This window comes from Saccostrea cucullata, unplaced genomic scaffold (assembly GCF_032062105.1).
Source record: "Saccostrea cucullata isolate Sc308-1 unplaced genomic scaffold, CSIRO_AGI_Scuc_v1 ctg9345, whole genome shotgun sequence".
NCBI lineage: Eukaryota > Metazoa > Mollusca > Bivalvia > Ostreida > Ostreidae > Saccostrea > Saccostrea cuccullata.
The window spans coordinates 24,005-37,041 of NW_026934784.1; the positions used below are offsets into that span (position 1 = coordinate 24,005).

The following is a 13,037-nucleotide window of genomic DNA, read 5'->3' on the forward strand; positions in this document are numbered from 1 at the left end:
TCAAAAGAATATCACTTAAACAAAAACTGCTATTTCAGTGCAGATTTTCTAATACAAAAAAGAGTTACATGGCCTATTTTTACATTTCTTTAAAAAAAAATCTAATACGGATATTTATTTGTTTGAAATGTTGAAAATATCTGTCTGTGTAGCTGTCTGTCTGATTGTCTGCAAAAGATGACCCAAAATTATAACTTTTGATTGGCTGTGACTATGGCTTTGATATTTTAGATGTGTCCTCCTTGTGACAATTTTTTTTTTCGGTAACATTAAATTTGCCATCTGACCTTGAACGTCGAGTCTAACCAGATTTTGCTAAATTTTAACCAACTTAGGCAATATCTTTTGAACAGTTGTAGTTAAGGCTTTCATTCTTTACATATGTTCATGTACATTTAATCCTTGTGACAAGACCTTCCACAGGATATAAACAATGAACCCATTGAACCTGACTTTGAAGTTTATAAAATTAAGTTTGGTCGTAACTTTTGAACGATGTTAGGCTTTCATACACCACATAATAATGTAACCAATGTGACAAGACCTGCCTTCAAATACCAACAACTTTGACCTTTGATTATTTCCTTACCTTTTACTGACAAAGATATGTGCATTTGAGAATGTTTTGCCATTGCTATAAGTTACAATACGGAGCCATCGCTGATATATTTCACTAAATCTTGTTTTTATTTTGAAATTTTATATTTTTTCCAAAGACTTCAATGCAATCTTTATTGACTAATTATTTGTCAGTTCTTTGAAAAAAACCTTTTGGTAAATTCTTTTCTATTCTCAGAATTGCTTTGAATTATTGCCAGACACTGTGAGCGTGTTTTAAATACAATTCATATTTTTATCAAAAATATGTAATAATAGGCTTTTTATACGTACAGGAATCACGGATTGATTTCTTAACATAATAATGACCCCGTTAACTATTTCTCTAAAATCAAAAAATGATTTTTTTTCTCACTTTTTCAAAAAGTCATGTTCAAGTATGATATACACCCTTATGTATTTTTATGGTATTTTTAAAGCAAATCAAATGAAGTATTAGGTATAATTAGTACCCTTCACAACAATGTTTCGTCGAAAACCAATGTTAAAAAAATTCTCAAATCTGCTCTGCCTTTTAAATTTCTTTAACTCATAAATCTGCTTACAAGAGTTTTGCAAAACCGAAGCCTACATAACGTTTCATGAAGTTATTTAACAATTATTTATATCTTGGCGGACCGGCCATTTTCCATTAAAAGCCTCTACCAATTAAAAACTATTTTCCCCTGTATATACAAATGCACGGGCTTTTTTATCAACTAGATTCCATAGCATTTTCAGAGTTTGTTCAAGAGGTTTCCCGAATACAAGCAAACTGTATCGCTACTTCCTGCTCCTTTTCGTCCTCTTGAACGTCACTTTGTTTTAACAAAGTCGTTCTGTCTTTAGAAATTGTTATCTTCTAACGAAATATTTTAATACATTACTCTTAAGCATCTGCAATAATAGAACATTTCAAAATTGGAATATTTAAAATTTACTTTTTTAACATCATTTGATAGATGCGTACATTTTTTGTTAATTTTTGACGAATACATTAATAGACTTATATCATACAGTATTAGAACATGTTAATAAAAACAGAGACTAGAGAATCTGTAACGTGCAACGAGCGTGGTGTTTGGTGATATGATATGTATCACCGAGGCGTTGCACTAGGTTCGTTAACCTGTTAACTCAGGTTTTTGTTGACCAAACTGTGGTCGACGGGTGTCTCCTGCAACCAAATTTCTCTGGTCCTGCCACTCTAAATGAACTGCTGCATCTCGGTACTTCCCCCACTTCTGTGGTATGCCGCCTCTCTCTCCAACAGCCTATTGCCTTATACAGGTCTTACGTATAAGCTAATATTGGTGATCCCTCACTGCCTATTCCCCGAACCTGTGTGCCTTATTCAGGTCTTATCACAAGTTCAAGAGAATAGACAGTCAAGCCTCAACAGGCTTGTCACCAGAGAGGCATCCTGAGATTCTGTATCACGGCATGTTCTACCCCAGTGCAGCCAGTCCCAGTACATAGGCAGCAACAAACTACTTAAATGATCGTAAAATTAATATTTTTAGTGTTTAAGAAATTAGACCTAAACGTAGGTCTAAGGTTTTATACGAAACTAAATAATAAAACCAATTTCCTTTTCAAATCTGTTAAAAAAAGTGTACAGCTCTTCTGTTCTTAGAGGTCTATGTCCACGTTTCCTTCACTATTGATTCAAAGCACTGTTGATCTTGATTGTTGTTTGTTATCTCCAATTTTCAATGAAAATAGACAAGAAATCTGCATAAATGAAACAATAAGCCTTTTTTTTTTACACAAGGTACGAAAATTGAACTAGTATTTTGAGAATAAGATTAAACTTATATTCAATTGAACTAGTATTTTGAGAATAAGATTAAATTTATATTCCTTAAAACTAAAAGGTATCACGATCAATTAAGAAATGTTCAATAATTTAATATTACAGTGTATATACAAACTATTTATAAAAACTCAAACATAGGTATCAAATATATTGTCTCGTATATACATGTAAACAATTAAAAAAATTACAATATCTAAAAATCATGGCAAAATATTTTAAAGACACCAAATGTTATTATTCACTAATTGATCATTTTTTGTACGTAATTAAAATCGTTATGATCAATTAGACAAACCCGGTAAGTAAAGTTTTAAAATGTACAGGACAACAATAATGTAATTTTGCTTCAATAAAAACTTTTTAAAACTTTTTCTCTCGCAAATATGATCAAGAGAAGTTTATAAATGTTCTATTTTTCTATCACAGAAATAATTAATTACAAACATTAAAAAAATTTCCAAAGTAAAACATGCAGCATATATTTTTAACAGATATCACTCACTTGAATAGAGGATATTAACCTAGCCACGTCTGGCCATTATCAGAGTTCTCTTACAGGAAGAATATGGAAATAACGAACAGTATTCAATCTCAACGTCCATTAAACAAATATACAAATTAAGAGCAGAAAAAACACGGACCTCCGAAACATCAGAGGTGGGATCAGGTGCCATGGAGGAGTGAGCATCCCCTGCCGGCCGGTCACACCCGCCGTGTGCTCGTTGTCATAATCAGCAAATGACGGAAAATATCCGTGGTCAATTCACTGTATAAATAATGGACTAACAATTGGTATGAAAAACGTCAGTCTGCATTTAATTCAATGATAAATTGTATTTGCTGACAAGGTCATTGTATCGACCATAGAATTTACGAAATGATGACTTTAAACGAGACTGTTGATATTCTTGTTTCATCAACTTGCTTGTCAATAATTTACCTCGTTTTAGAAATTGTTCATACGTAGAGCATGCTCTTGCGTATCGAATCAACTGAGATATAAATACTCCGTATGCAGGTGATGAAGGTATATTGCTGCATAAGTAAGGGAAGTTGACGATAGAAAAGTTAAAGTCATCACGTTTATCATATAGCTTGGTTGTTAGATTACCATTTGTGTCTTTTTCAAGTAAAATATCCAAGTATGAAGCAGAAGTGTCGGACTCTGTGGTATTTTTTATCTCAAGCTCACCAGGATATATCATGTCGACGTAGGAATGGAAATTATCATTATTAATTGACAATACGTCGTCGATTTATCTAAATGTCGAGTTGAAGGCCACAGCAAGTGTTTTTTTTTCTTTTCACGCAAAAGATTTTGCATAAATTCTGCTTCATATGAATATAAAAATAAGTCTGCTAATAACGGAGCGCAATTTGTACCCATGGGAATTCCAATAGATTGTTGGAATACCTGGTCTCCAAAAACCACATAGATATTGTCAATCAGAAACTCAAGCATCTTCTTGATGTCAACTTCAGAGTACTTATGTGTGCAATCAGAATCTGTTTGAACAAAATAATTTTTCAAATGACCAATGACGAGGTAATAAAACTTACGAGTTCCATTTTTGTTGAAGAAGCAGCTGTCAATGATATCAAAAAGCCTGGATTTTAATTTGTCGTGCGGAATTGTTGTGTATAAAGTTGAAAAGTCGTAAGTTTTTATGCTGTTGATTTTTGAAAAGTCTTGTGACGAGGTAATAAAACTTACGAGTTCCATTTTTGTTGAAGAAGCAGCTGTCAATGATATCAAAAAGCCTGGATTTTAATTTGTCGTGCGGAATTGTTGTGTATAAAGTTGAAAAGTCGTAAGTTTTTATGCTGTTGATTTTTGAAAAGTCTTGTGATTTCACATTGTCTAAAAATTCTTTAGAATTTATAAGTATCCACATCTGATTTACACCACTTCTTGAATATATAGTTGTACAGTACTCTTGAAGTTTTTCCTTCACTACTGTCAATGTTTTAGTGAGAACTAATGAAAGAGGCTTGGTTGAACATTTACTGGAACCTGCAATGTATCTTTGTTTGTAAGGATGTCCCTTACTAAAATAAAATATATTTACCTAGCCACGTCTGACCATCATCAGAGTACCATAAACAGATGTTCCATACTCAAACGGAGGGTTCCAGGGGTGTTTCCATTCTACTGGAGTCCAGGGGCCATTAAGGAAAGCTTGGTGGCAGCTGTTGAACCACCATCCTCCTCCGTTATGGAAAGCAGCACAGTTGTTGTCCATCCAATTGTCGTTATCGTTGTCTGGGGTACTAAAGTACATTCCTAACTGATTCTCTCTTGTTAACGCTGTGTTGCCCATACTGTCACCTGAAAAATTAAAGATACATAAAGTTTCCCAGTTACTTTTTTAAATCTTCTGTAGATTATTGCCATGATTCTGATGGTTAAAAGTACCATGAATAGAAACAATACAAAACATGTACATGTAAACATGTATCTTAATCTTAACAGTTTGCCAGTTACGTTACTTAATTATTTCTTCTTAAGGTTATTGTCATTGTTCTGATGGTTAAAGTCCCATGAATAGAAACAATACAAAGCATATACATGTATAAATGTATCTTAACTTAACGGTTTTGAATATGAATTTAAAAAAACCTGCAAACCATAATAAGCCCACTCCCTAGTCCCAAAAATATCCCAAGTGTCACGTTGAACTTCACCAAATGACATTAAATTAAAAATACACAATCCTCTGTCCATGAAAAAGTTTGAGTGAATTCTGAACCTCCACAGTCAAATATATGTACAATGTATATCTTAATCCATTGAGATAACAGAGCTTACCTTAGCCAATTTTGTCTTTTAGTTAGGCAAAATCCATGTTTAAAATAAATTCACTAGAAGTGTGAACAATAAGATGCAACATGTATACAAGTTTTATCCGGTTTTTGTGTTAAAATTGTACAGTAACGTTAATTAAGTTTTACAGCGTGTCCTTTACAAAAAGGCACATGGTTTTTTTTATCTTTGAAGTATAAGAGATGTCCAGGTTAAAGCAATTTTTCAAAACATGCAAACTTTAAAGAATCTAAACACTGAAATGAGACGGGTAGTAATAAACCCAAGCGTACAAAACGGGATTGAAAACACTGAACAATATCATAATATCCCGCCATCACTTTTACGTCTCCATATTACTTATTCCACTGTAAAAAAGCATATTCTAAAAACAATCAGATTTTTAACGGCAGCAACAGGCTTGAGGTCAATTACTTTGAAATGTAATTAATTACTTTCAAATAGATTTATAATTTTGTCAATTACTTGCAATTACAATAACATTGATTTTTTCAAATATATTTCATAACTTTCAATTACTTTGACAAATGTAATTGAATACATTTCAAATACTTCCAATTTTATTTTTATAAAACAAAAATAGAGACTTTTTCTATCGCACTCAGTGTTTTTTATTCTTGGGTATGAAAGGGTTCACACCTGGCCAAAATTTGACCTTTACCTTATTATGATTGTGACTCATTGTATTAACCAATTAAAATTATGAGAAAATTAATTATTTTACAAACACAAATTAAACCCATGCTTCACCAGTATGGTGTATGGCAAGATCTTTTTTGTTGCTTTCTCAAATCCATATTTTTGAAGGAAATAAATAGTATCTATCACAATTCCATTCAATATTTTCTTTAAATAGAATACAGATAAATCTTACAGGGGATATTTTACTCTAATTGCTGTAAAACGTATTAACTATCTAAACGATCATTGTTATTTGCAATCGGAAATAAGGAGAACTGAGATTTATAAAACATGGGAATAATAATATATACCTACCAGTATAAACAATATGTATCAGTATAAGACACCTTTTTGGAATGTATTTAAATACATTCAATTACTTGTAATTGAAGGCTAGCTCAAATACAGATTACTTCCAATTACTTTGATAAATGTAATTAATTACACTCAATTACAATTACTTTATTCAATTATCCCATCCTTGAGCAGGAGGCAACTGACGGATAATCTGATCATGTAAAATATTTTTCAACAACTCGTTTTAACGAGGTCAAGTCTAATCATTTTGGCTCTAGAGATTTTCATTAGTTTTTAATAGTTGGTTTTTACTGTTATATTAAATTTTTTGAGATTAAACAATATAATTTTTATCATCCCGATTTCTTAGGGGGCAATCTCGGTTATACTATTGGACCCCATGAAAATCCACTGGAAAAGAGACAAATTATCGCATTTCTTCCATATTTTTTGTTTTTCTGTTCGAGGGATTTCTATCTCATTCATGTAGTTGAAAGTTATTGTAAAAGGTCACTTAATTTTGAAATTTCAAACAAGTGTTTCATCCACGTTGGTCTATGAATAAATCACTTAAGTTTATTCTTGAAAGCCCAATACATCTAAAATTGTCATTGCAGATGCATTACAGGTGCATATGACTTTTTTCGGTAAAAATAACAATGCTTAGATTGATGGTATATTCCTGTGAATGTTTTGTCATCAATTTGTATTATTGTATCCATGGACGCCCTGAACAAACAAGCGAGGCATGTGTCATTTTTCAGCGTCATGCGATGCTTACCAAATGCGAAAATAGTGACGTCTTTAGAGCCATTTAAGCGTTTTCTACCTAATTATTGTGGTAAAATCACAACTTCACACCAGTAGGGGTTACAGATAATGTTAATTTGAATTAAGATAAAAATATTGGCAAAAGTGTACTAAAGTGTACACATATAACTGCATGAAATTAAAATGATGCAAAAAGTCATGCGCACTCGAATTAGATTCTTTCTCGTAAAGTCATTATTTTGTAAATTCAATGTGGCTATACTGATTTTTCATAATATTATGTTGTAAACTAGCTGTTGTGTTTCATTCCAATTGTAAACTTTTTATTTTTTTTTATGTATGGAAATAACGAAAAGAATTCGAACTGAAAAATACATTGAACATTGAAAACGATGAGCATAACAAATACATCTAGCTACAAAACATCAGAGGTTGGATAATGTGCCATGGAGGAGTTTGAATCTTTAGCCGAACGGTCACACGCACTGTCTGCTTCTTTTCATGTTTGAAAAGAAGGGGAAAATCCATAGGCAATTCATTGTGTAAAGAAGACCTCTCAATTGGTATGAAAAAGTCAGTTATTTCAAACTTCTTTTTTTTAACCGATCTCTGTTTTAAATCTCTACTTTTTTTTAAAATTGTTGATACAGATAAACAGATGTATGTAGGAATTTAAGATATTTTATTTTTGTCAATAATTCTACGCAGCACTGTTCAGGCATACTATGAGAAATCAAGGGAAAATAGAAATGCAAAAACGGGTATTGTTTTTAAAATTGAATATTGCAAACTGTTTTATTATCACAGAACTTAAATACTTACGGAAAAAGTATGATATAACCTACACCGTATAGTATGAAGTTGTTCACATTAATGGACAGTCACTTGATGAATGCATAGTACATGTACTCAATGTAGGTCATTAACAAATTTCAATATCACAAGGGCAGACCTTATTTGAAATTAAGAATTCAAGCTCTTGATTGCTTCTGTATATTTCGTACTTTCTGGAAAGTGCTTCTACTTTATTAAAAAAGAATTTGCGTTTTAATTGTTAAAATTCCATGTAATCTGTTTGACTTTTACCAGATATTTGGTGTATTAATAAAGTCACCCTTTCGATTTAAAGAAAGCAGCAGCACCGTCCAAGTTAAGGAACATACCTTTTATTTATATTCCAAAAATGGTTTATTTATAGTACGCCCTTGCGAAAGAAAGATTTAATGAGGCACATCGATATAAAAAATACTTTACCTGAACATTAAAACCCAAATAAATTATTTAACTTCATTAATAGTTAACGAATAAACGCACGGAACCAAGGATATACATTGGTATTAAAAACCTATATGACACCTGTAAATAACATTCTTTTTTTAATAAAACGCATTTATCTTTGTTAGAAAATTCCTCAATCTGCATCTCACAGAACATAAAATACGTCGTTGTTTCCAATATGACGCCATGATTGACAAGTTCATTGAGATTAGTGATCTGTTTATAACCAGCTATATGGGATTTAACTAGCAACCTTTTTATATAAATTGATAAATTAATTGTTGTTTATTATGCAAATGCAGTTTAAAGATTAAAAAAATATTTTATTTTCTGGTATTATGAGGAATACATAAAAGTAATGTTTAATGTGATGTTACAGTAAACTTTAAACTATAAATTAGGCACCGCCTCCCTCTTTCAGCATTAACAATGTTGCGCATGTGTATCAAAAATTAAAACATCCTTATCTATGTGATGTTGTTATACTTTAAAAATATGTTCTTATGCAAATCTTAATCACAAAATTCTATCATTTTTAATCTTTTGCAAGGTAGACAATAAAAAAAATTGATGTTTGACCGCTACTTAGATTTTGGACCAGTCCGAGAAATGTTTTACCGCTCATGTCACAAATTTAGCCTAGCTTAATCTCATTTTCAGTCGAAAGTGTTCAACAGTGACAAACCTCATGTTACATCACGGAAGACAAAACAAACCTCTATATCAAAAAATAAAATGAAAGGTATAACAAAATATTAATTTACTCAGTTCTCGAGAAAGAACCTTTTATTAGATCACTGGACCAAATTGTCTGCCATCGCCCTGCAGACTCAGGCAGGCAGCTAGGCTCCCGGGTCCGACGGAACGCTAGTGTCGAACTCAGTAAATACATATGTAATCTCTCTCTCTCTCTCTCTCTCTCTCTCTCTCTCTCTTTCTCTCTCTTTGTGTGTGTGTGTGCAAGGCCTCTCTGCAACTTACCTAATGTCCCCGTGGAATCCCCCGACAAAAATATTTTAAACTTCTCAGTTTCACTTGAAACATTAAATTGATAGTACAACTGATACAGTTTCGTGCCATTCTGAGTAGTTCTGGAAACGTAGAGGTGAGAGTCTTCATTCTTTGTCAATTGATGGATCACGTCATTTCCTGTATAAAATTTATTTAAACGCAATTCAATATGAAAATATAAAGTTGCTCTCTCTCATACCCCCCACACTCTCTCACTCACACACAAATTTACACGCACGTATCACAAAAAAAAATATAAACCAATCTTACAATCTTTTGTGGAAATTGATAAGGTGTTATATAGCCCAAAACAGTTCATACACTATTTTATCTAATAAGCAAGAAAATGATTAGTTTTTTTATAAAGGTCTTGTCATGGGTAATATATATGGAAGTCCTACCTTTTCTCTTTGTAATGAAAATATTTCGGAAAAGTAGATCAAACCTCAAAGCTAAAGTCTGAGGGTTAAAAGATATTAATTATTTAGAAAAGTCTTGTTTCAGGTAATGTACATAAGAAATGTGAAAACCCTATCCCTTATTATTCAAGAGTTATGACCAAGATTAAAATTTTTGTGACAGACGTACAGGTTGACAGACTTAAAGACAACTAAGATTTAATGTTTCCCCGCTTACACAAAAGTGAGTGACAATAACTTTATTAAACATCTAATTAATCACAAATTGTAAATATATTTTTTTAAATATCTGAAGCAATAGGCATTCTGCAAGCTTTGTTCACATCTGCATGATTATTTTAAAATTTAGTTAAAAGGGTGTTTTTCTATCCATGCAAGAGAGAGAGAGAGAGAGAGAGAGAGAGAGAAAGAGAGAGCGTTAAAATTACTTAAAGTGGGGATATTAATTGTTTAAATCTTCTGTAAAGTAAATTAATCTCATGTAAAACATAATAGCTGTCCAAAATGGCTTACAGAAAAATAATCTAATTTTATCATACAATATTCATTTCACATTGAAATATATTAAAAATATCAAAAGTAAAAAATAAAAAATGTAGGTAGATATATTTTATTAAAATTTCGATAAATTTAAAAATCAGGTTAATATAATTAAGAATGAAGCATTTATATTGTTGGATAAAACATATTGAGATAACAAACGGTATTGTTGGATTTAATGCAAGGTAATATATAAACATGCTAATGAATTAATGATGTAATTTACTTTTAGTGCTTAATTATGTACAAAGGAATATATTGTTCATACATTGTATGTGTGACTAGATTTATTTGTGACAAACATCTGTTTTTTAATGATATTACATATATATTTATTATAATCATTTTCACTTCAACTTAACTGCCAAACGTCTTTAAAATAATCAATCTTTTTTTTTAAATTAAAGGTTAAGCTAATTTTTTTAAAAGCTGACATTTGTTTAATTTTATTTAAAATCCAGGTAATTTTAACCTGCATATATTGAAGGACAGCGCTCTCTCACCTACATTTGGAGAACCCAAAACTAAGATGAAGAAACCTGGTCGCTATTTCTCCCTGGTGACTTTAATGTTAGGACTAGGAATCCTCTTTACATTACTTAATATCTATGAGCTTTATAAAATGAGGGAAACCGGAGTGTTAAAACAGGTTAATCTGCCAGAGCCTGAGGGAAGGACTGGAAAATATCATGTCAGCAGGCCCATAGTGTGGGTGGAAGGCAAAAAGGTAGGTCACGTGACGTGTAGGAGATTTAGCCTTTAGTAGATTTAAACAGAATTCACATATAGCCAAATATATACTAGTAATAAGAAAGTTTAATTGTATGAAGAAGGCTATGGAGATAACAAACAGTATTCAATAAGTCCATAAAACAATACAAATAAGGGCAGAGCAAATACGGACCTCCGAAAATCAGAGGTGGGATCAGGTGCCATGGAGGACTGAGCATCCCCTGCCAACCGGTCACACCCGCCGTGTGCTCCTTGTAATGACTGGGAAATAGCGGGAAAATCCGTCGTCAATTCCGCATATAAATAATCGACTAACCATTAGTATGAAAAACGTCATCCAGTATTTGACTCAATGATAAATTGTATTTACCATAGAACTTACAATGTGATGACTTTATACGAGACTGCTGATATTCTTGTGTCATCAACTTGCTCGTCAATAATTACCTCGTTTTAGAAATTGTTCATACGTAGAGCATGCACTTGCGTATCAAATCAACTGAGATATATACACTGTGTATGCAGGTAATAAAGGTATATTGCTGCATAAGTAAGGAAAGTTGACGATAGAAAAGTTAAATTCATCACCTTTATCATATAGTTTGGTTGTTAGGTTACCATTATTGTCTTTTCAAGTAAAGTATCCAAGTATGAAACTGATGTGTCAGACTCTGTGGTATATCTCAAGCTCACCAGGATATATCGTATCGATGTAGAAATTAAAATTACCATTGTTAATTGACAATACGTTGTAGTTATATCTTAATGTCGAGTTGAAGGTCACAGAATGTGTTTTCTTTTCTTGCATAAGATTTTGCACAAATTCTGCTTCATATGAATATAAAAATGTGTCTGTTAAGAACGGAAAGCAATTGGTACCAATGGGAATTCCAATAGATTGTTGGAATACCTGGTCTCCAAAAACCTCATAAATATTGTTAATCAGAAACTATTATTATATTATTTTGTCTTTTTTGCCAAGTAAATGACTGAAGCTTTTGAAATAAATAAAAAAAAAAATATGTAAATTTACGGTACGTTCCTATTGTATGTGTGTGATTTTGATGAGTTTTATAAAAGAGCATGTATATAAAAATTATAATATTGAAATGTTTAAATTATGATCAATATCACAGGACGAAACACCACCTTTAAGCAATCGCTTAATGGTGGCTTAATGGTGGCTTATAGTTGCTTAATGGAATTAACACCATTAAGCTACCATTAAGCTACCATTAAGCCAAACTTACAGGTGCTTAATGTCCAAACTTCATTAAGTAACCATTAAGTCACCATTAAGCCACCATTAAGCAACCTTTAAGCAGCCTTTACGTTACCATTAAGTTACCATTAAGTAACCATTAAGCTTCCATTAAGTTTTGTTTATTTTTATATTTAAAAATGAAGTTATATATTTATTTTTTTTTTAATTTTTTATGTAATTAAACATTAAGAGTCTAAAAAATCTTTATAAAATAAAGAAAACATGAAAATAAAATGAAATAATTATTCCATAATTTAGAATAATTAAATATATTTCTTTAATAAATAACGAGCAAATGCATGATAAACATTCTACAAATAATGAAATATAATGATACGATACTTGTACCAAAATTTAATTAACTGTCGTGTACGTTTGTTTTATTTTTTTTTTTCTCTTTAAATCGGTGCATACTGAGTAAATTAAATATTTTGTACTGTGTGTATAGTGCCTTTAAATTTCATGGAAATATCTAGTATTGAACTGCGATAGTGAATTAATATCATTTAGACCTTAAACGTGGAAGAAAGTTCATATTATAAATTTCGTTTAGTGTATGTTTGCATTTTTTATAAATAGAGAATTTAAAACAATCTTTTGCCGTCTTTAGTGTGTGTATAACAAATAACTTCATTCATCATGAGATTATTTTTTCAATCTCCGATAAAATTGATTCGTTGACAAAGACCAGCTGGGGCCCGTTTTACAAAAGACCAAAATATTGAATTGTTTATAATTTTTAAAAATTAATAACTATATGTTTTTAAATTTTCAGCGTAAGATTATCTTGCTAGCGCCCAACCT

At 31.4% G+C, this 13,037-nt stretch overlaps 1 protein-coding gene across 1 annotated transcript; it reads right to left on the reverse strand.

The window, feature by feature from the left end:
- Positions 1-4,253: 4,253 nt before the first annotated feature.
- On the reverse strand, positions 4,254-9,352 carry LOC134241378 (fibrinogen beta chain-like). The gene is made up of 2 exons (XM_062723444.1): positions 9,249-9,352; positions 4,254-4,745 (listed from the first exon to the last, which is right to left on the reverse strand). Exon 2 carries the CDS (start codon positions 4,735-4,737, stop codon positions 4,486-4,488), a length of 252 nt encoding a protein of 83 aa, XP_062579428.1. The 5' UTR covers positions 4,738-4,745; positions 9,249-9,352; the 3' UTR covers positions 4,254-4,485.
- Between the last annotated feature and the right edge of the window lie 3,685 nt (positions 9,353-13,037).